Raw genomic sequence first — 24,123 nt, forward strand, 5'->3', positions numbered from 1 at the left:
ATATCCATTGAAGTTGTTTGAAACTGCCTCTGGCTCCTACATTGGAAAACAAAGCTGAATCCATTGTGAATGCCCTCTGAATGAGCCGTAGGTGTCTATCAATAGCCCTGTATCGATCTTTCTCACAGTGGGCATTCGGTCCACCGTCGAGCTCCGTGGGCACCGTTGTGGAGTGTGCAGCCATCCTTTGCATGGAGTAGCGTTGCTCCTTTGTAGCAGTGAAGGGGGAGTGGAGCAATCTGATTCTTGTGAACTCAGCTCCTCCCATCGCTGCGACTGCGCAGTTCAATTTTTCACTTTTTTTTTTCACTCCTACTCTGGCTTCCGGACGCCAAGACAGAGCGCTGCCGCCGAATTTAAAGAGACAGGCTTTAGTTTTTTTTAAATACGAAAAACGGTAACCATTGTCTCTGGGCTTATTTTCCGATACTTCTTGCCTGGGCTCGTTTAATTCGATGGTGATGTTTCATCAAAGTCACCGAGAGTAGCAGGTTGTCTGTCATCAACCTTCATTCTGCTGGATTTCCCGTCCTTTTTTTTTTTTGCCTCTGTACCTAGACTGTCCAGCTAGGCAGAGTAGGGTTGCTTGCTGGCAGGCTGGCTTCCCGACCGAGAGCAAGGTTTGTCGGCTAGCCAACAACTGGAGGTAACGCCGAAGCTTCCCTCTTAAGTTGTGGTAGCGGCTCTCGAGCCTCCTGTCGCCGGGATAATGGCGAAGATTCAGGCGCACAGCACCGCGAAGCAAATAAACCAAATTCAAGACAAGCCTTACGTTATAACACAAAAGCAAGTGCAGCAGCAGCACTTCCAGAAGCTGAAGGTAAGGAGACAACGGACATGACAAGGGAAAAGTGGCTGAGAGTCAGAACCATTTTGTTCGTCGGATCATTGCATTGGATTTGAGGCTTTTTTCTCTTTCTCTCTTCTGTCGTCGAGAGTAGTGAAAGGAACGGCTGGCTAACGTTAGTTAGCTCGCTGGCCTATTAAAAGTAATTCATTGCTAAACAGCCTAACGTTAACATTTAATGTTGGATTTAGAAGCTGTGTTTCGTTTAGTGGATGTGCGAGTGACAGTGGAGTGGCACAGTTAGTGGTACTTTCTCATTTGCCATATCAATAAGTGCTTCTGTGAGCAAACGTTAACTCAGACCTCGTTTGTGGGAAGTTCCTCCTTGTTCGTTTTTTCAGCCACCCGAACAAAGTGGAGGACGTCAGCCAGGCTAGCCAAGAACGGCTATTTCACTTCATTAGCAGCTCCAGTACACGTTTCTTTGTTATAGTAGTGTTTTAATATGTCGTACTGTTTTTGCCAACGCGACACTGTTGGCCGGGGACCAGCTGTGACTAAACATATTGTATAAATTTGTATGCGGGTAGGTGTTGCAAGTGTTGGTGGAGTTATTATCGTGAGTCGACTGGCTCCTGGCTAAACGTTAGCTACAACAACCCTCTTTAAGATGTGGACTATTTGTGACAATGGCTTGTGTGAAGACATTTTTCCCCCTTTAGCGCAACCTAAACTAGCCTAGCTGTGGTAGCGAAAGAAAGCAGTGGAGTAATGAACAAAAGCTGCCTGGTGTCTCTTGTGTATGCCCAGTTATTTATTTATTTTAGCGTTAGTTGTACAGCTTGTACTGCTAACCAGAGGATTTGTTGATGTTGCACTTTGGCTGATAGTGAAGAAATCAGTCAGCATTCACGTAACTTCACGTATGCAGCACTGAAACAAATCTGTACGATGGGGCTACCTGTAATTTTATAGTTCAAATCGGAAATAAATGCATTTATTAATAATGCAAAACGTAGCATTTGAAATCTATAAACAAGCTTTGTAGCTGTAAAATTATCCACCGTGAGCACCGTGACTGGATTCAGGGGAAAATGCTGCTCCATACGTCCAGCTGAGACTGCCTGTGCTTTGTTCTGTACTGATTTTTTTCTTCCTCTTCTCCATGTTTAGGTTGAAGATGCCTTGTCATATCTGGACCAAGTCAAAATTCGTTTTGCGAATGACCCTGGGATATATAACAAGTTTCTCGACATCATGAAGGAGTTCAAGTCGCAGAGGTATCATTGGGCATTTATGCAAACAAACCACAAGTAACTACTACACAGGGAGCACACTGATTTCTGTTGTGCAGTTTTTAAGGGAGGTGGTCCAGATCCACTTTAAAATGCAGTGGGATCTTCATTTACCCATACGCCACCAAGTCTTAAGAAATTCAGCTTGATGGTTTTTGTACAATCTTGTGACCAACTGGCAGCTGTACTTCTGCCAGGGTGCAAACCAGAAGTAATGGCAGTTCTAGTAATGCATTCTTAATGACATACATTCCCATACATATTCTTTAGATGGTGATTGTGCTGCTTGTTTATGGAGTTTCATTACGTTGTGCAGTTTAATCCTTGACTAGTTCTGTTTCACAATCTGGAGTTTATCAGTGCATATGAAACTGCACATAGCTGAAATGAAACGAGGACTAAAAGCAAATCCTCTTTGCTCCTTTTTCTTTAAAGCTAACTTGTGTAGCGCTTATTTATAACTTTTTTTCTGTTTTTGCTTTGTGGTGTTTGAGAGAAGTAGTTAATCAATCTTTCTCAACCAAACTTCTAAACTATCTGTTTGTCTTCTGAAATAGCATCGACACACCGGGAGTGATAAACCGTGTATCACAACTGTTTCATGGACACCCAGACCTCGTCTTGGGCTTCAATGCCTTCTTGCCACCGGGGTATCGGATAGAGGTCCCTAAGAATGGGATGGCATTCCTTCAGTCTCCTTTCTCTGCACAGGTAAGATACTCTTTTTAAAGAGATATCAGATATCAGTAAAGCAACGTACAGCAGTGTATGCTGACAGCATTATATGTTTAAGACCACAGAACATCTTAGGAGGAAACAGGTGTGGCTCTACTGCCCTGAACTTCAGCTGAATGAGCTGCCTGAAAAAGCCCTCACGAAGATTTCACTACAAAATGTACAGCAGCTTTGTAGTTTCACAAAATTTCAGCTGGAGTTCTGCTTCTTCCTGTGCATTTTTGGCTGAAACAAGCACTTAAATCCCATCACAAAGAGCCAAATATATACAAGTTGTATATAAAAAGAATTTCAGAGATTAGGAATCTATGTTAGGCTTTAAAAGAATTTTACGATGTGATACAAAAATGACAACACTGAGGAATTTGTAATGATTTCACTCTGTGGCATTTGGTCCGTGTCAGATTGAGTTAAACTTTTATATGTGTCAGCTCTTTCAGTTTCTGTGTACAATTTTATTATTTTAAAGTAAAAGCTGGGAACTAACTTCCAGGGATGTTTTGTTCTGAGAGATGCCTCGTGCTAATGATGGGATTTGGGCAATCTTAGGTGTAATGTTAGTGTGACTTGGGATTTGCATCATTTGCACTTTTCTTTAATACTGAATTTAGATTACAAATACATTCATATAAACATCCAGTCACTTTGCTTTCTGAACATTAGGCCTAAAGTATGCACAATGCATGCATTTCTTTTCTAAAACCTATGAAAGTTTCGGTAAACTTTTTCTGTTAAATAATTTTTAATATTTAGTGCTTTATGTTTACTGTGTACCTTTTGTCTACAATTACAATTGTTATTGTGTTATATAGAGTTTATGCACTGCTAAGGGAGGGATTTAAAACGAACCCACAGAGCCAACTTATGTTTGAGTGTTTAATATTTCTGCAGCAACACAAGCACATTAAAGTTGGTTTACGTCATCATTTTAGCTGCACCTGCACCGGCATATACAAACACATATTTCTCCCCAAGTCATAAATAAACAGTCTTTTTCTTAATGCATCTCTGTGCAGGTATCCCCAAGCCCGCAGGGGAAGAGTCCTGTCGCTCCTGCTGTTGCTGCAACCTCGGGTAGCGCCTCTTCCTCTCACTCTGAAGTGGGACCTGCCCAGACCAGTGAAGTCAAGGTGGCCACAACAGAGCCCCTGTCTTCATCAGCAGCAGGACCTCCAGAGCCTCCCAGCAGACTTTCTCTTCCCCTGACCAGCAGAGAGAGCCAAAATCCAGCAGCCACCTCATCTGTGTCCCCGCCTGCCTCAGAGACGAGCCCCGTAGAATTTGATAGCGCCATCAGCTATGTCAACAAGATTAAAAACCGTTTCCTGGACCATCCAGAGATCTATAGAGCCTTCCTAGAAATTCTTCACACATATCAGGTACTGTAGAAGTAAGACCATGGATACTGCATATTCATAGCATAAAAGGTGTAGGGTTTTTATTTGTAGTTTCTGAGTTTTGTTTTTATTTTGTGTGCGTGTGTCTCCCGTATATCTCTATAACATTTTAGAAGGAACAGCTGGAGGTGAAGGAGAGTCGAGGCAGTCGAGGCAGCAGTGGGATGACAGAAGATGAGGTGTTTTCTAAAGTTGCCAGTCTCTTCAAGGGACAAGAAGACCTGCTGGCTGAGTTTGGACAATTCTTGCCCGATGCCAAGAGATCACTGGTGAGTTGAGCAGCATAGACGGAGATTTCTGATGTTCCACTTGTGAAGGAGATGAAAACAGAAACAATTTGCAGTCGGGCACGAAAGCAACATTTGTCATTTCCAGTTATTTTAACACAGTTTACAACAGTGACATTTTGTACATTTACTGCTCTGAAATGCCATCATGATATTATTATAGTCACAGTGATGTGCCACTTTTGAACAGCTGAATATATAACTTGTCAAAAATGTTGTATTTCTGTCAGTCAGTTCTCTAAGAAGTTCCCAAAGTCCCAAGAAGTACTACTGAGCATTTTCTGCCCATGTGCCTCCTCTTCTGTAGTTCACAGGCAGTTCGCTCACCGGGGGGAAAGAGCAGCTGAAAAGAACAGAGGAAGAGGACACGATAACCAAACAGAACAAAAAGAGACCGAGGCCCATACTTCTCCAGCACATGTCCCCACTGCTCAAGGTAAGTTCTTCTCTCTTCAGCGGGTCAGTCAGTGAAAGAGACAAAAGCTGTGCGTTACGAGCTAAAATGCTACGTTTTATGATTGTTTCTGCAACTTCATCATCTTGTGAAATAGGGTCTAAAATTTTGACGTATTCACGATTAATTAAAAAGAAAGAGAGAGAGAGATGGAGCTTTGAAAGACACCATTCTTGTTACAGACACTACAGAACGACTGTTAGCCTTATGGGCTTTTTATTTGCTTTTACTTTGGTAAATTTCTTTATTTTCATATACAGATAAATGTTGAGTAACACAGTAACAGTTTAATTGAAGAGAACTTACTAAGTATCAGTTTATTTTTAATCTGTTACATTGAGTCATTTCTATAAATTAATGTGTTGCATGTAAGCCCCATGATGTATGTCATTTACTATTATGGACATTACAGCCTGCAACATGCTGGACACAATGTGTCTCACAAGCTTGTAACATAGTTACAGAGTATTTGCATTACTTTACTTCATTTCATCAGCACCAACTCATTTGCTAGAAAATAATTTTGTGTTGCATAAACACAAACTTTTCTTTAAAAGTTTCAACAGCTGTTTGGGATTTTCCAAAAGCGGTCAAGTTTGTGATGTTCAGATTTTATTCTTTTCTTTATTTAGAAAAAAATGAAGTATTCCTGTACCAAAGATCAGTCCTTTGCTTCGGTTGGCAAACATGGAGTCTTAAGAGAATTTTCCTTCTTTGATAAGGTGAGGGATTATTCTTCTGGGCTGTAATTCTGGATTTTATTTATTTAATTTTTTATACTAAATCCCATAATGTTTCCTCTTTTTGTTTTTAACTGAAACTTTGTTTTTATTTTTTAAAGTGATTGAGTGAATTTTATTGTCAACCCAACTGTCGTTTAGGTTCGTCGTCTGTTTAAAAGCCAGGAAGTATATGAGAACTTCCTGCGCTGCATCGCCTTGTTTAACCAAGAAGTGGTTTCAGGAGCTGAGCTGCTACAGCTTGTTACTCCTTTCTTGGGGTGAGTGGATGGAAAGAATTTTGAGATGGATAGAAAGAGACAAACTAAAGTGGAAATGGTTTATGATGCTAATATCCAGTGTTAGTGAAGCAAATGGCAACAAATATTAAGACATTGTTTGTTTTCAGATATGACATTCAGGTCAAAGTTATCTCTAAATGGTCGTCACAGGGCTTTTTATACCAGCTGAAAACACCAGATGTACTACAATTATCTGTCATTAATAATTTTGTCCATATCCTTGCAGGAAGTTTCCTGAACTGTACACACAGTTCAAGTCATTTCTCGGGGACAAAGAGCTCTCTCATGCTGTGTCAGGGCTGTCGGATCGTTACATGGAGGGAGGAGGGGGCAGGGAGGTGGATTATGCCTCCTGCAAGCGCCTGGGGTCCAGCTATAGAGCACTGCCCAAGACCTACCAGCAGCCTAAATGCAGTGGGCGCACGGCCTTATGCAAGGAGGTATATCTACTTAGAGTTTACCAAACAAAGATCACTGCATCATTCATTTCTTAAAGTTATCTGTGTGCATTTGAGCCCCTTTCATCTGTTCCTTTATATTTCTTTGACAGCATCTTAACATGTTGGCTTGATGTCTGAATTTAAATGTTTATTTTTTTCAACGTAGCACAAGTTTGAACTGCATGCATAGAAACTGATGTCTAGATACGCACAATATTATGATTCCTGTTATTTTTGCATGCCTCTTTTGTGCCTTTGTCCCTCGCTCAGCTCACCTAAGAATGTCATTGTTTTTGAGGACTCCCTAAACCTCACATAACATGACGGGGTGAGCGAGGTTGCCAACTTAAGTTTCTGTCTCACACCTTCAGGCTGCCAAATATGAGGATGTCTCGAAGCTCTTCCTTTATGAAAACAGCTGCTGTTAGTAAGCTCTTATGCACACAGGGCTGAATCTTGCTGACAAGTATTTTTCTTTCCCCACATTTATTTCATCATCAACCCTGGTTGATAAACATCAGTCCATAAGTTACAGCTTGCATGCTTTTAGCTGTTTGAGGTAAACGCGCAGACTTTTACAAAATCACACATCTTGAGTCGACTTTCCCTCTTTAAGTTTGACTTGAATATTAAATTACAAATTTGATCAACTTAACATTGAATTGTTCAAGTTCGCAAGTGATGAATCGGTGTTGTCTACATGCAACCAGTGTTGGTCAAGTTACTTGAAAAAAGTAATCGGTAACTAATTACTGATTACTTCCCCAAAAAAGTAATCCTGTTACTTTACTGATGACTTATTTTCAAAAGTAATTAATTACTTAGTTACTTAGTTACTTTTTAAAAACACGATTTACAACCTGAATAGGTGATAAAGCGATAGATCTTTCAGCCCAATTCTACTTTTTCTGCATAATCATCATACAAAATGTAATCAAATGGAAAAGTCTCTTTTTAAAACTTGTTTTATTAGTTTTAATCTTTTAACTTTATGCATCAAGCAAAAATTTAATTATCTGCACCATTCTCTGACTGGAAGAAATTAGTTTAACATTTAAACCTATTTTCTGCACATTCCAACTCATAAAATAAAATATTTTGTGTGTTTACACTCAGTCTTTCAAATAGATGCAAGTAAAACACAGCAGAAAATAAATAAAGTCAAAGACTAGCGGTCCTGTTGCTCTATTTTCACCTGTAAAGCAGGAGTGGGGTAGGCGGAGGGTTACCCTGGTGCAGGTGTGCAGCGGTCAGTGGAAGAATCCGCGAGTTTCTCTGTGAGTTTCCCATTACGTCGTAGCTACTCGGTGCTTGTTTGGAAGTTTAGGGGTTTTTTCGCTGTAAAAAGAAGTTTTCTTCCCACGCACAACGGACACTAATGTTTTTGTCACTTTTTATGGAATCAAACTCAAAGTAAGGTCAGTACTTCCACGCTTTAAACGCTGCACGCTCATACTCTCTCTGCACTCGATATATGATCCATTGTTGATCTGCACACAGCTGTTGTCACGAACATCGCACTCGCTTACGTCACTGTCATGAGACATTCTCGCAAAAAAACACGGTTTTAGTAACGCAGTAACGCAGCGTTCCCCTTACTTTACTCGTTACTTGAAAAAAGTAATCAGATTACAGTAACGTGTTACTGTCCATCTCTGCACGCAACTAATCAATTAAGTTTTCTAATCAGCAGTTTTTTAGAAAAACTTTACTATCACTGTTTTGAAACCATTTTGAATCTGTATAATGCCAATGGTAACAGCTTGACAGGCACAAAATAGTATTTCTAGGCCAGCAAGTCAATTTCTAAAAAGCTATTAGCAGAAACTTCTCAGTATGGTGTGCAGTGTGTCCTCAAAAAAGTTTGAGGGAAGTGGAAAACCGGACAAGTTGCAGACAAAATGAGTGTCAAACCTAAAAAGGTCTCTACAGTAGATGAACAATATCTGAAAGTCATGTCCTTAAGAAATGGGGAAAATAAAATCCAGCAAAGACCTGACATGGAACCTTTCAGTTGATCATCTAACCCTATCCCTGATCAGTATCTAACAGGAAACAACACTATAAATAATTCCCTTTTCAAAACTCTGAATAACCACAGTGATGTACAAGACTCTGACCTCATAAGTCACTTTATGCATCACTGATGTAACGTTTTGCAGATATGGTGAATATCTTGTGCTCCAGAGAGCCATCATTGCTCTCTTTCTGATTGTTGTGTGCGTGTCTGAATGAAGCTGCGAGTCAGTCTTCCCACCTTTTCTCACACTTTATTGCCACCTGTATTTTAGTGAAACGGTGGGAAACCAACGGGGGGAAAGTGTATTGCTTGTGCATGTGTTTCTGTCTCGAGTGCAAAGTACACAAAAACAGGAACTCAGTTTTGAAAATGTTGAACCATGGCAAAAGGTTACACATGCAGTTAGGAGCACATGTATACACAGATGTACTGTTTGCTCAGTAGTATGCACATCATGTGACCCCCTAATAGAAACCTTGACCCTACTGCTGTATTAGGATTGTAAGGACAGGGAGGCAGTATGTAGCTTAAAGATGTTTTTCCTTTTCTCATAGAAAAGTTTCAAATAACAAAGGCAGCACATGTACAAGTAATCGCTGAGGCTCAGCCTCCAGGCTGCTTTAAATCTTTCCTGCATACCCCTAAAATGTGCCTTCTTGATAAGGCGTTCTGTCAGCACGGCAGCCTCACGTACCCTCTCTTCAAATATTTTGTGTGTGAGGGGCACCCAATCAGTAGAAAGATGCCTTAAAGGGATCTGTGCTACAGCAGATTGATCAGGCGATGATATTCTAACTTCTACTTTCTGAAGTCCAGAGTAAAAATATCAAGGTGCATAAAAAGCAATCTTTAAAGTGTTACCACAGAAAAGTGTGCTGGCATGAAAACGTGTGTTTTTATCTGTATGTGTGCAGGTACTGAATGACACCTGGGTGTCTTTCCCCTCCTGGTCAGAAGATTCAACCTTTGTTAGCTCCAAGAAGACTCCTTATGAGGAGCAGCTGCATCGCTGTGAGGATGAAAGATTTGAGGTATGTGCATCTTAATGTTAGCGTTTTTAACAAGCGGTAAATATATTTTGTGACCCCGAGGATGTTTTATTCTTAAACGTATATATCGCGTGGTGCTAAGCTTTAGAAGATGCCCTCTAAAAGCCGTCTCTAACACTTGTTCTTTAGTTGGATGTTGTTCTGGAGACAAACTTGGCCACCATCAGAGTCCTAGAGAGTGTCCAGAAGAAGCTTTCTCGCCTCTCACCAGAGGACCAGGACCGATTCAGATTAGACGACTGCCTGGGCGGCACTTCTGAGGTCATCCAGCGTCGTGCGGTGTATCGTATCTATGGCGACAAAGCCCCTGAGATCATCGAGGGACTGAAGAGGAGTCCTGCTACTGCTGTGCCTGTGGTGCTGAAGAGGTCAGGACAATCTCTTTATGTCAGAATTCCCCAGTGACGTCTGACATGTGCAGACACTTTAAGCATTATAGCTACAATATTCTTTCATATGCATATGAAGTAGCATCTAATGTTTACATCACTGTGGCTATAGAAGGAAAACTGTTGATTATACTTCTGTTTACATGACCAGCTGAGAGATTTAAGCAAGTGACAATATGATGGGAATATTCAGCTGCTGACAGCGTGAGCAAGATCCTTGTATCAACATGGAGGTCTTTGTGCACCCTGCTACACGAATAGTGCTTTCTGAAGAACTGCCTTTTTCCTTCCAGTCCAACATGTGAAAAAACAAACGCACTGTGGCGACAAAATAGATTCAACTACACGAATGTTTTTGTAGGCATCAACTTTAAAGCTTTTCTTTCCTCTCCAGGTTGAAAGCTAAGGAGGAAGAGTGGAGAGAGGCCCAGCAGGGTTTCAATAAGATTTGGAGGGAGCAGTACGAGAAGGCCTACCTGAAGTCCCTCGACCACCAAGGAGTCAACTTCAAACAGAACGATATGAAGGCCCTGCGGTCGAAAAGTCTTCTTAATGAGATTGAAAGCATCTACGACGAGGTAAACGCTCCTCTATTCGCGACCTTGAATGGTGATGAAAAGATAACGAGGTGTAAAGCCTGATATAGCAGTCCTGCATAATCGCTTTTGTATAATCATAAGAAGAGTCAGACTCAGTGAGAGGGTATAAAAGCGTTCATTATAGTGTAACCTGACTATTATCCTCTCACATTTTCTAAAATTTAAAACGATTATTCTGGTGCTTTCAGTTCATCAGTCAGGTGCACAACATGCGTCACATGACTGAAGTTGCGTATTTGACATTTTAACCTGTTCAAACTTCTGATGGTTCTTTAGGATTTCGCGTCCACATTGACGTTACTAAAGTGGACCTGTTGAGGTCTGTATACGTGATGGGTGATCCCTGTCACTACCCGATCCGTACCGGAAACCCGATCGGTACCCCGCATGCGCGAAAGGTGTCTACTTCCGGTCGTAGCGTTTTACGATAGTTACGGGTCAGAGTATCGGTTAAGATGTTAAGAATAATAAGTATATCTTAAAATGTTTGCAATAATGAAGCATTTCAGTACAATGTAGACAAAAACGAAAAATAAAAAGATAGTTACGGATCGGGACTCCCCGATCCTTACTGCGCATGTGCAGATGTTTTCTTCTTCTTCTGTTCGTTTAATGGCAGTTTACGCCCCAGTGTATGAGGATACTGCCACCTGCTGACTGAGTGAATGAACTCTATTGTAAACTGAATTGGCGTCATTACAAACGTGTGTTAAATTTGATTTAGTGATAGTCGAGTGTGTTTATGCTTGTCTGTGTGGAGAGGATTGACTGGAATAGTGATGATGATGTCCGCTATCACTGTCAATTGTCAGTAAACACTTAATCTGGCTGCTGAATCTTCATGTGACACATTGCTAAGTCAATATTATTAAGTCTGTAATTAGGCGCCATTCTTCTTATTTTACGGCGCTGTTGTTCAATCGGGGAACGCTCTCTGTTGAGGAGAAAAGCATGAATTTGTTTGTATACGGATTATCCATTGTTTAAATGTCCCGGTAGTCGAAAAGGAGGCAGAGCTGTTGAGAAATGCTAGGAGCTAACTGGGCGCTAACCGTATCATTCAAATATATTGAATGTCGCAATGTTGGCAAAGAGAGGAAGTGACGTAAGATTTGCGCATGCGGGGTACCGATTGGGTTTCCGGTACGGATCGGGTAGTGACAATCCCTATGAGCCAAAATCCCTGGGCAAAGCTCTGACCACCAGCCCCGCCTCCTGCTGTTCAAACCTTTTGTTTGTCATGGACAGCCAATTAGAGGACAGCTAACTTATGAGGAGGGTGGGCTTAAAGGGGGAGGAGCTAAAACAGTTTTTCCAGACAGGAGATGAGTTGAGGGCCTGAACTGAAATAAATGAACATTATTATGAATTGTGAGTATGCAAAGCTACTCTAGGAGCATTTGTAAGAACAGAGCCATATAATTTTCTTTAAATGGCTTTGCTCTAACACCATGACTCATAATGAAGATGGTGTGTTTCAGTCAAAAGCTTTAGAGCAACTGAGTGCAGGTGGGTTTTTTTTGTTGAGGGATTTGTCAGAGGTCAGTGAAACCTCTTGGTGTCAAAGGTTTCCACATTTCTGCTTGGCCTGTAGTAGTTTCCTTCTGCTGTCTGATTTTCTTCTTTTTACCTCAGCGTCAGGAGCAGAGCACAGAAGAAGGTGGCGTTGGCCAACAAAGCCGTAACGGTTCAGCCTCATCCAGCGAACCTCACATGGTGTTTACTTACGAGGACAAACAAATCCTGGAGGATGCTGCCTCACTCATCATCTACCACGTTAAACGACAACCAACCATTCACAAAGACGACAAGGACCACATCAAACGCATCATTCAGCACTTTGTCCCCGACTTGTTCTTCTCCCGCCGCGGCGAGCTCAGTGACACTGAAGAATGGACGGATGAGGAGGCTGAGCCGGAAGAGGGAGGCGATAAAGGAGGAGGTGGAACCGCCACCGCCGCAGCAGGCGGAGGAGGAAATGGTAATAATGCATCAGGAGCAGCAGCCGGCAGTTGTCAGTCTCAACCCCAACCTGTCCAATCACAGTCCCAGACCCAGTCCCAACCGCAGCAGCAGCTCAACGGCGATTCCAGGAGGAGGCGCTGCAGCCCATCCCAACCTGCAGAAAACGAAGCCTCGACCACGTCAAGCAGCATAAGCCAGCCTGCTGGGTCCACACCGACCCCGGGGTCTACGCCGATGGAGATGAGCTCGGGTGCAGCCGGGGAGAAGGTGGACCTTCGTGACCCCGAAGCAGAGCACCAAAAGGAGCTGGATGGTGTCTACAACCTGTTTTTCGTCAACAACAACTGGTATTTCTTTTTGCGGCTGCACCAGACTCTGTGTTCGCGGCTGCTGCGGGTTTACCGACAAGCAGAACGGCAGCTGCTGGAGCATCGAGCTGAGCAGAGCAGAGAGAGGCTGCTGATGGCCGAGGGACGGAGGGAAAAGGCGTGCGACCTCGCTATGGAGCTCCGCCTCAAGCAGCCCAGTAAGTCCAGTCTATGTTTACAGTTACTCGCATCTTTACAGTCGTCAGGTGTTTGATTTTTAAGTGGGGTTGGTCAGCTGTGAGGTAGACAGGTAAGCTCAGTGTGGGTGGCTTTATTCCAGATCACTGAGCAATAATCACACGCTGTAATATACAAGTTACGATTAGATAATTAGTTTCAATAAATGTGCACTGAATCAGAATGTGCTTTTAAATTGGTGTCGGTCACACTATTAAATAAGATTAATGTTTGCTAAAGGGAATAATGTTGAAACATTTCTCAGTATTTAAACAGCACAGCAATAAAATAACGTTTGAAAAATGATTGTTCTACTAATGCTACGTGTACTGTCAACCTTTATTTAGTTGACTTTGTTCAGAATCTGAGTGTTGTAGTAGCATCGTTGTGTTGTGTTTAGGGAAGAAATCTGTGGTGAAAGATTTTTTGATGCTCTGAACAGATTTGCAGGACCTGTATGGACCAGTTAAAGGCACTTTACTGGTTTACTGGTTATCAAAAACAAACTAAATTCTTGTTCAGCATATTGCAAGCTGTACATGTAGAGTGTCTTAGGCCACAATATCACACTCCTTGTAATATAAGACACAGAAAAGCCTCTTGTTTGAGAAACTTTCTAATATTTCGTCATTTTAACCGATAGTTTCTGATAACTGACTTGTTGCTGCAAACCTTCTTCAGATCAGAAGAATCTGTTCTTCAAACACACATCAGGCCTTTTGTAAATAACTGCTTTTGGTTGCTGGGACAGGGGCTCCACTAGGCCTGCGCAATAAATCGAACTGATCAAAGAAACCCCTTTACACATTTGACCAGTCGAATAGAGCCCTTCACGGCATTAACCAATCAAATGGATTAGAGGCCCGCCTCCTACTCAGGTGGGGAGCGAACAACGCTGCAGCAACGAGTCAGAGCTGTAATGGCTGAGAGCGACACGCATGACGAGAACGCTACTGACTATGAACTCATGGCTAAAAAAATAGTACTTCGCTTATTTGGAGGTACTTTGGGTTTGATAAAGACGACGTTCTCCAAACACAGGTGCTCTGCGACACTTGTCGAACACTCGTGGCAACCACCAGAGGAAACACGACTCCACCATCATCTTCAACAACCAGAGAGAACAGTTTGAAGAGTTCCAGAAAGACAGGGCTAGCCAAACAAAGGTTGCTAATGTTAAGACAAAGAGCACCGCAGTCCAACAGCCGTCTCTGTATCCGAGTTTTTCAAGTGGAACTCCTTATGAGAAAACGTCGAAGCGCTACAAAGAGATAACAGAGGCCATTACATTTGCCATTAGCCATTTTTTTGGCTAAAGACATGATGCCTATAAATACAGTTAGCAGAGAGGGCTAACCAGTCATAAAGTGGACCGGAGAAACCGCATCCCCTCACGAAACTACTTTTCCCACGTCGCCATTCCACAAATGTAGAAAACATGCCGCAAGACCGTCATGTTTGAACTGAGCCAAGCTGAAAACTACGCAACAACTACAGACCTATGATCAAGTCGTACAACGGAGCCGTATATGAGCTTCATAGTGCACTTCCTCATCGAAGACTCTGAACTGAAAACACGGTGTCTGACTGTGTTTTCCAGACGCTCACACGAGTGAAAATATTTTAAAATTAATTTGTTAGTATTACGTGAGGTGCTGGCCAGCTGGGATCTTAAAGAAGACCGACAAGTGTGTTCTGTTTATTCAAAACTAATTATAGAGACCGGGAAGGATGTCTTTGAGAATTCAAGCCTCAGACAATTTTTGTGGGGGCAATGTTTCAATGTTAAAGAGCACTTTGGTGTTACTCTGCTAATACAGCAGCTTTCTTTAAATAAAACTGTTGCAGTAAAACGGAAATTATGTATTTGTTTTTTTGTTTTGCTATTTATTTTATCGCAAGTCATATCGCTATCGCAATATTGATCACAGTTATCGCACATCGCAGGTTTTCCTAGTCTCCACTGCACATCCACACGGAGGATTTAATGAGAAGCCGCTCTAACAAAAGTGCTGTCCTTTCCCTTCCACAGGCGAGGTGGAGTTAGAGGAGTATTACCCAGCTTTCCTCGATATGGTGCGCAGTTTGCTTGATGGCAACCTGGACTCTACACAATATGAGGACACGCTGAGGGAGATGTTCACCATCCACGCCTATATCGGCTTCACCATCGACAAAGTCATCCACAACATCATCCGACAGGTAAGCAGTTTCACACACAGGTTAATTCTGTGAGTCCCGTGACTCTGTAGTGTGAACACTGGCATATTCTAATATTTACCTCTTTGACTAAAGTTGCAGCACCTGGTGAGCGACGAGGTGTGTCTGCAGGTGGTTGAGCTTTACCTGGCTGAGAGGAAACGAGGGGCAGCCGGGGGAAACCTGTCCTCACAGTGTGTCAGAGCAGCCTGGGAGACCAGCTACCAGTGGAAAGCTGAGCGAGTGATGGCCGAAGAGAACTGCTTCAAGGTGAGCACAGTGGATTAAACGCTTGGCCCTGACACACAGCTGAAACTATTTCAGATGATCCTTCTCTGCAGTAAAAATATGCTGCTCTGTGATTTCACAGGACAGTAAAACTTTCAGAGGACTAAATGTACCCATAAAAGGAAAGTGCATCACTTAAGCTGTTTTTGTAAAGGAATGTTTTACGGACGTGATTGTAGGAAAACAAAAGCCAGCTCACTCATCCAGTCCAAGTATTTTTTTCCCCCAAGGATTCATTCTTTACATTTTTCTCGTGCTGTTCGAGCCCTTTGGTGCAGTCGATTGAAATTTCACCTTCCAACTAATGACTGAGATTTAACGTTTTTGTGGACCTGAAGTTATTTAATGACAGCCAGCTGTACCGCAGCGTGATAAACACGTTTACACTTCGATGTAATCAGATGCTACCTTTCTCTGGTACTAACGCTTTGATAACAGGTGTTGAATACTTGATTACCGGTTGTAGAAGAATGAAAATGCTTTTCTGGGATCCAAACGGTTTCTTGCTTGCTTTGTTTTTTTTTAAGATGGTATTATTCAAATGAGAAAACAGCACAGTGTTCAGTAATTTTATCTTTTTAGATTTTAATTTTATCTGCATGCTAGGAACGAGAAACGCTACACTACTGACCGCACTGTATAACACTTTTGTGAGGAGGGTGGGGGAGAGATGTAGTGTATTATTGTTATTGGGGCAGGGATAGCTCAGTAGGTGGAGTGGTGGCCCCATGATCGGAAGGTTGGTGGTTCGAATCCACTGAACTGCTCCCCGGGCGCCCGATGGCTGCCCACTGCTTCACTGGGTGAACGGGTTAAATGCAGAGAGGAATTTCCCCTCAGGGATCAATAAAGTATGCTTTCTTAAATGATGTGTATAATATGGCACAGTTCTACTGAGAACGCTACAACATGAGGCCACTTCTCCCTCTCGGCTTCTCTTTGGTTGGTACCGACTGTTTTTAATTTATCTCCCAGGTATCTGGATGCTGCTGTCCATCTTTGACTCAAGAGGAATTCATTGCGTTTATGTCCATTCGTGCAGGAACTTTACTACACAGAGAGAAAGATTTTGTGTGTGAAACGATGCAGATGTGCTTGTGTGCATTTCTACCAAAACAACACAAACCTGATGATGATGTTGTAGGTCGACTGATGGGAAATGAGCCAGAGCTCGGTTCAAACAGCAGAATGAGAATCACAGACAGGTTTGATTGTTTCTAACACTGTTTGCTTCACTACAAAGACGTTCAATGAAGGTGAACCAACAGCAGCCAAAAATCCCCATAAAGGCCTTCAATAGACTAGTTGCTCCAAATATGTTTGGCACTGCCCCTCAGTGACCGTACACAGCTGTAACATTCAGACTGTGGTCTGCCGAGCTCCACGCAGCCATGTGGGGCCTTTAGTTTGGGAAATTACAGTCAAGTCGGGGCGACCGTGGCTCAGGGGAAGCTCATCTGTAACCGGAAGGTCGCCGGTTCGATCCCCGGGCTCTCTGTCCTGGTCGTTGTGTCCTTGGGCAAGACACTTCACCTACTGCCTACTGGTGTTGGCCAGAGGGGCCGATGGTACGATATGGCAGCCTCGCTTCTGTCAGTCTGCCCCAGGGCAACTGTGGCTACAACTGTAGCTGCCTCCACCAGTGTGTGAATGTGAGAGTGAATGAATAGTGGCATTGTAAAGCCTTGAAAAGCGCTATATAAATGCAATCCATTATTATTATTATTATTATTATTAAGTAATTGTTTGAATAAAGCACATGTCACATGTTTGGGTCATAGTTTTGATTCAGGTCATTCAAACATGGGTGTTTCGTTTTTGTCATCAGGTGATGTTTATTCAAAACAAGGGTCAAGTGACAATGACCATCGAGCTGCTGGACACTGAGGAGGCCCAGGCTGATGACCCGCTAGATGTTCAGGTAAACACTTATTTATTAACAATTTCTAAACTTGTTTACACGCCAGAAACTTGGAAATGAATAACTGGACTTTGATTAAACTCGCTGGAACTTTCCTGTGTTAGTGCCTGTCGAGCTACATGGAGCAGTTTGTAGGAACAGAGTCCAGTCTGTGCTCTCAAGCAGAGGGCTACTTCTTCAAGCCCGTATTTCTGCCCAGGTATGACAGATGTTTCTACTGTTTCTACTTATGTGGCAGTATAAATGGTGTGACAGTGGAAATGAATCTGCAATATATTATATTTCATTATACTTGGAAAGAGAAACCAAAGTGCATTTGACTTCCTGCACACCTTCTGCGTTACGAGTCTTATTTTTAATAAACGTTGTGCTGTGATGGTGCATTTCTTTTATGTGTATTAGACTAGACAGAATTTGTTCAACTAACAATCAAGTAAAACTTACAAATAGATTTTGATTGATTTCATGTTTACATTTGGCTCGTTGTGCCTCAGCTCAGCATTATGGGAAGGCTCTGTTAAAGGTATCTGATGACAGATCTGCTGTCATCTCAGATAACATTTGTAAAGATCAACAGGGTATAACGGATCTTTCAGGCACCCTGAGAATATGTCAAGCCAGTTTTTTTGTAATCCACACCGTGTCTCCATTTTTTTCAGGAACCTGCGCCGTTTTCGCCGCTGGCAAGTGCGACAGGTGGAGGCGATGCGCTGCAGGAGAGAGTGGCACCGCCAGCTGGGCGTGGAAAACGCCGGCAGTCTCGACTGTCGTTTTAAACTCAACACTCACAAGATGGTGTTTGTCATGAACTCTGAGGACTACATGTACCGCAGAGGGGCCCTCGTCAAGGCCAGGAAGGTAGGCTGGCATCTAAGTTTAAATTTAGACACCCGTCCTGCGCGTGGGTCTCGTCAGAGCTCTGCTGGAGAAAACAAATCCTGCTAGTTTTCTGCTTGTTAAATCCGGTTTTGTCTCTCGGTGACAAGTCTCTGACAGTTTGTCTTCTTCCTTCACAGTCGCAGCACAGAGTGGCAGCGAGCCAGCACGAACGCTTCGACAAGTGGCACCAGAGCTGGCTGACCAATCATGTTGCAGCCTCGGCTGAACGCTCCGTACAGAACTGGCTAATGGGCGAAGACGAGGAGGATCTCATCCCCTGCAAGACTACCTGCCTCTCGACTGAAGTGAAGGGGCAGATGGTCAACAGATACCAGGTTCATTACAGCGGTAGCAAAGCCCCTTCTTCACCGTAGAGGCCTGCACAGATGGACAGTAATGCACACACACAGACACACACACAGGTAAATGCATGAATGCAAAGGACATACGTACACTAAACACAGACATAAACAGCTGCAGTCGTGTCTCCACGACGCGCTCGCTCAGTCACTCTGACTCACGGATGAAGAAACTGGCAGAAACGCAGTGAGTCAGTGAGTGAGCGAGAGGAGTGACGATGCGGGGACGAGGGCCAACAGACAGTGAAGTAATCAATGAGAGCCAGCTCGGCCCTGATCTGCAGCACGAGTGGACGAACGGAGTTCATCATCCTCGGCATCTTCATCATTCGAGCTTCTGTGGTGGCAGTAACGTTAATAAGGCTGACGGCTGAGTCAGCTGATCAGGTGAGGACTCATGAGATCATGGGATTTGTTTGAGAAATGTGAATGTCTGTTTTTTTTCTTTTTCTTTTCCTTTTTTTTAAGTCAAATGTAGTTTTTAGCCTCTAAAGCCGGAGAGCCTGCCTGTGGGTCGGTCGGTTGGTTTCTGTGTGTTTCTATGGGGAGATTATGGTAAACGTGTGTATGTATGTGTATCCTGCTCTCTTCATTTTTGTCTCATTGTAGGCCCACTGCAGGCTCTGCAACTATAGTAAATGCGTTATTACTGTATGTGCATATATATACACACAACAGGGATCCTGTATTTTTATATATGCATCTACACATCTAAAGATCATGTGGTTCTCTACAGTGTTTGCTGTCAGCCAACTCTTGATGTTTGTTGTTTATTTTTTTTGTATTTCCCCCTTTTTTGTGTTGTAGCTAAACAAGTTATCACTGGGGCAACGATGAGTCCTTAAGATTAATTGGTTTAATATTAATGAAGATCAAATTATGTATCATATTCATCACCAAATGTTTAATTTTGCATTGTTCTTTTTTTTGCATACTGACATTGAAAATAAAATCGAAATATCAGTGTTAAAATAGAATGTATAACATTTATCCTGTATCAGTTATCATAAAATAAACAACCTAGTTGTGAACTTCTTAGATGTTGACTTAGCAGCTTGTTTGTCGTTGAGTTTAACCAACACAGCCTCGCCGACGCAGCTCGCAGTCACTGTCGAGGAGTGTCTGTGTGCGCAGATGGAGCCTGTGAAGAGGAGATAATCTGACAGACCAAAAAACCTGGAGCTCAAACGACAATAGAAACCTGCAGCTGCTTCGATAACTAAAGAGTCACTTATTTTTAAAGGTATGTGCAAAAGTTTTGACAGTCACAAAACAGAATCTGTTGTCATTTCTTAGTGGAAATCTATGAAAAATGCCAAAGATGAAACAGTTTGACAGGCATGGAATAGTAACAAACTAAGTGATTAACAAAAAATATCTGTGTCATTTAGAAAACTGAGGAAACTAGATGAGTAAAAAAGAGAAGTTGTCTACAAAGAACTGCACACAGTAGATGACTGATGACCTGAGAGAACATCTGGCCCTTCAGTTGATCCATCTACTGTTCACCAAAGCTTGGTTAGAAATGGCTTCAGAGAAAATATGGATATAAAAAAGCAATTATTAAGGACGAGAACAGGGCTGAGGTATGCCAAATTCCAAAAGTACTGGAGCAAAAATCAACAGCTGAGACTGAATTTGACTTTTTTGGTTAAAAATCCTTGTCTTTATGCCCAAATATGGCTAGGCTGTGTGATGATCTGAGGCAGACTGAAGCCAGCGGTGTTGGGGATCTTGTCAAGCTTGATGGATTGATGAACAAATAAAAGTGCCAGCAGATTTTAATCATGTAAAACCATCTGGAAGGCATCTGATTATTAATGGCTTCATTTTTCAGCAGGACAGTGACCCCAAACATACTGACAGTGCAGTAAGAGCATAGCTCAACAGAACAAAGAAGAGCTCTGAATGTCCTGGAGAACTCTTCCTGAACACTTACAGAATTAAGAGTTCAGACTGCGCTGCCAAATATTGACTTTAGGCTCATTAGAAATGCACAAACTCTGTGTTTGCCTTTTGCACTGTTTGTACAAGCTTCAATAAATGACTGGACCGATTTCCCTTTTTCAGAGCAAAATGAAAAGAAATGAGACTTTTGCACAATTCTGTATTTAAATAAGAATAATCATTGTCCGCTTTTCCAACAAAACAAAGTATAATGGGTCCGGTGTCGTGCCAAACTAGGTATCCCCGACAGAATTTGTTTCCCCTGCATCGGGAGCACACGCTGGACTGTCCAAATCACAGACAAACAGGATCCCACATTGTTGATTTTTAGTTTACAAACACTTCTTATTATGGCTGACTACTCCTGACATTTTTGAGATGTTAGCTCTTTATACAACGAAGTTATAGTGGGATACAAATAATATCAGGCTGATCCTGCCACAATGTGTTCCCCCTGTGTAAATCACGGACAAACAGTATCCCACATTGCTGATTTTATGTTCACAAACACTTCTTATTATGACGCATTACTCCTGAAACTTTGGAGGATTTAGCTCTTTATACAGTAAAGTTACAGGAGAATAAAAATAGTTATCAGCCAAAATGTTAATGGTTTATTAAAATAATCTCATCTGATACCCCGTGAGCAATAAATATATAATTTTCTGTTGTAACCCTCAAACTGAATGGTAGGGGAGACCAGGGATAGTTGTAACGTGGGTCAGTTTTAACACTTCCAATTTCTCCAATCAGGGCTAAGTTTCAAATGATGTGACTCATCCTGTGCATGCCCAACTCAGTTCTGCTATCACATGTGAAAAATCAGCACATTTTGTCAAACACAGACAATTTAACACAAAAAAAAAGTCATTTGTATGCCAAAAAGTAAGTTTTTCTACTTTATTTCAATTTCTAATAGCATTATCTGCTTTGCAGTTAAACTCATCAAACTTAAATTGTGTTATTTGTATGTCTGTGGGGATATATTCTGTGTAGGTCTTTAGTGCTAATGTTTTAGCCGTTGGCTGTAATGTTAGCTAGTTCATGGCTATAGGAGTCTGGGTTAGTTGTAACAATAATGCAGATGTTACAACTTACCACACTATTACTTTAACTTATATTAAACAAGTTGGGGCAACGACATCAGCAGAGAGAGGTTCACTGGTCACCTTTGTATATGCGGTTAATGCCATTGGCAACACAATTCCTCCACTGTTTGTGTTCCCACACATACATTATGCAGACCACTGTGTCAGAGATGGACCAGTTGAAAGTACTGGTAGTGGAAATAAATCAGGATGGGTGTAAGAAACAGATTTCCTCATCCTTCTGAAGCACTTTGCAAACCACACCAAGGTAAGCCATGAAAAAAAGTAATGGAATTGCGATGCTGGTGAACAACTACATTTTTTCAGCTTCATTGTTATGTTCAAATGTTGGTGCAAGAGTTGTAGGTTATAATGCCCACTGAGGCAATGAGGCCAAACTCAAGGAGGACCAACCAAAATTAATGAAATATTCAGTTGCAGAAAATTCCATAATTTGTCTTTTTTGGGGGGGTTGGAATATGTTCAAAAGCTAGATTTCTCCATTCTGTCACACACATAGCTATATAAATGGCTCTAAGTGCATTCATGTGTTGAATAAACAAAGATTACATGTTAATGTTTTGTCAGTACCCTTATTTCATTGTGTTACATTTCACCCCAGGATATGTTACAACTAACCCAGACTATGGGGTTAATTGTAACATTTCACTCTTTGTGTTTGAGACCATACCATGCAATGGGTCATTGTGCTGCAGAGAAAATAGCTGCACTATTTAATAGCAGAGACATGTAAATACTTTGCATTACATTTTGAATCCACTACCTTAAAAGAGCTCCAATTTACAGACAGAAATGTCAAAAATGTTACAACTATTCCCGGTCTCCCCTAATGTAACGATACTAATTTTTCACTTTTTCACAAAATGAAAACATCAGTACTTCCTGCTCCCAGCACAGGGGAAACAAATTCTGTCGGGGATACCTACTTTGGCACAACACCGGTAGTCGGTAGTTTTGTTACAAATTAAATCCTTAAATGTTCCTCAGATGTATCCGGGTAAACTGGTCACATGACACGCTAAACACTGACGCAGTGCCGCGGTGGCGTCCAAAGTTAGAAATAAACAGAGAAAAACTGCTGTGATGCTTCAGCTGGATTATGAGAGCTTTTTACATGATGATTCAACAAAGTTCACCGTGTTCTCCTTTGATTTTTGTGGGGGCTTTCTCTCTGCCAACAAGCGTGATTTTCATGCTTCTCAATGATTCATTTCTCCTGGTTGGCACGCTGAATGTGACGTTGTCTGTCTGCCCACTGGGAATTAAAAGAAAGAGAAGAGAGAAAGACCTCAAATCCCCAAAGGCTGCCAGCGCTGTTGGACAGACCTACTTAAGCGCAAGAGCGGGTGAAGAATCGACTTCAAAACCGCACAATACGGTGCAGACATGAAACGAGCACGAATCCTAAAATGCAAAAGAAACCAAAGAACAATGTTAAAGTGCAGAAACGAACCATAATGCATGTGTGCTGAGGTTTATTTCTATATTCACAGAGGTGCATCGGGGCCCCGCTGCAGGGTGGAGACGCAGATAAAGGTTTACTGTATGCAGCGGCGGTTAAAAGAAGAGTCGAGAGGCCAAGTGAGCTTTAAAAATAATCGTGGTTTATAAAACCCAGATATGACAGGATCACCAAAGTGTATACAGAAATACAAATACCATCAGAAAAACCATCATAGAACAGCGTTATACACTCGACATGTACAAACTACTTTCTAAAAGGGACTCGGGGAGGATGGTTCAGCATGTAAGACATTTCCCTTCATGTCTCTTTAAGTCACATTTAGCCACAATGTAGTTATTCTGTCATCTTTTTAAACTTTAAAGTATCAAAGTAGAACATCCATCTACCAAACTACAGTTACTATCACGTTCAGCTAGTTTAGAGAAAAGGGTACAAACAACATCGAGGGAGGGGGGGATGCACAGATATCGAGCACTTTAACATCGTGAAGGTTTCAGCAGGCAGTGAAAACAAAACCTTCACTCGTGAGGGGAAAAAGAGGGATGTCAGGGCTTATCGTCGTGTAACATCTGTACAAAATCACCCTGTTTTTGTTTTTGTCAGCGGGTTACACACACTGAACATTTCAGACAGACACTAAATCACTAAAACATGTTTTTCTCACATCGAAGCACCTTGAAACGCTTCCAGTGAGCAGATAAAGATCCTTCATTAGTTTGATCAGATATTCAAGAAGTACGCGGTGGATCAGTTTAGCGGTATCGTGTTGTGGTGTGGGTCGTCCCCGGACTGGGATCGCGTCCTGTGCCCTCCCACAGTACTCCGCAGGGCGACTAACAACGATATGATGTCCACAATATTTTCATGCACATTCACAAATGTACGAACAGCGCAGGACGCCGGAGTCCCCCCACCTCGTCCTTCTCCTCGAGCCCCGTTTATATCTAAACACGAAGGAATCACCAACAACGTA

The 24,123-nt window shown here is 42.2% G+C and overlaps 1 protein-coding gene across 3 annotated transcripts; it reads left to right on the forward strand.

The window, feature by feature from the left end:
* The first annotated feature begins 322 nt into the window (after nt 1–322).
* On the forward strand, nt 323–20,718 carry sin3b (SIN3 transcription regulator family member B). 3 transcript variants are annotated; one of them, XR_437372.3, is made up of 22 exons: nt 323–820; nt 1,961–2,067; nt 2,640–2,793; nt 3,834–4,196; nt 4,328–4,483; nt 4,809–4,937; nt 5,588–5,677; nt 5,837–5,955; nt 6,203–6,416; nt 9,351–9,467; nt 9,615–9,853; nt 10,269–10,452; nt 12,109–12,964; nt 15,016–15,185; nt 15,279–15,452; nt 17,299–17,391; nt 17,496–17,590; nt 18,051–18,249; nt 18,408–19,016; nt 19,700–19,872; nt 20,021–20,215; nt 20,317–20,718. XR_437372.3 is itself a non-coding variant. In XM_006803269.3 (19 exons), the coding sequence occupies exons 1-19, from the start codon at nt 710–712 to the stop codon at nt 18,642–18,644; spliced, it is 3,807 nt and encodes a 1,268-aa protein (XP_006803332.1). In that variant the 5' UTR covers nt 323–709; the 3' UTR covers nt 18,645–19,664. The 3 variants fall into 3 exon arrangements, 1 of the variants encoding a protein (XP_006803332.1); XR_437371.3 differs by having other exon boundaries at nt 20,021–20,718; XM_006803269.3 differs by lacking the exons at nt 19,700–19,872; nt 20,021–20,215; nt 20,317–20,718 and having other exon boundaries at nt 18,408–19,664.
* The last annotated feature ends 3,405 nt before the right edge of the window (nt 20,719–24,123 follow it).

This window comes from Neolamprologus brichardi, chromosome 23 (genome assembly GCF_056152115.1).
Source record: "Neolamprologus brichardi isolate AB-2024 chromosome 23, ASM5615211v1, whole genome shotgun sequence".
Classification (NCBI taxonomy): domain Eukaryota; kingdom Metazoa; phylum Chordata; class Actinopteri; order Cichliformes; family Cichlidae; genus Neolamprologus; species Neolamprologus brichardi.

Bases quoted from the DNA above. Each gene is read 5' to 3' on its own strand.
- sin3b (XM_006803269.3), top strand. From the start codon at position 710: ATGGCGAAGATTCAGGCGCACAGCACCGCGAAGCAAATAAACCAAATT. The intron at 12,965-15,015 runs GTAAGTCCAGTC...TCCCTTCCACAG, and splicing joins GCTCCGCCTCAAGCAGCCCA to GCGAGGTGGAGTTAGAGGAG. The intron at 15,186-15,278 runs GTAAGCAGTTTC...CTTTGACTAAAG, and splicing joins TCCACAACATCATCCGACAG to TTGCAGCACCTGGTGAGCGA.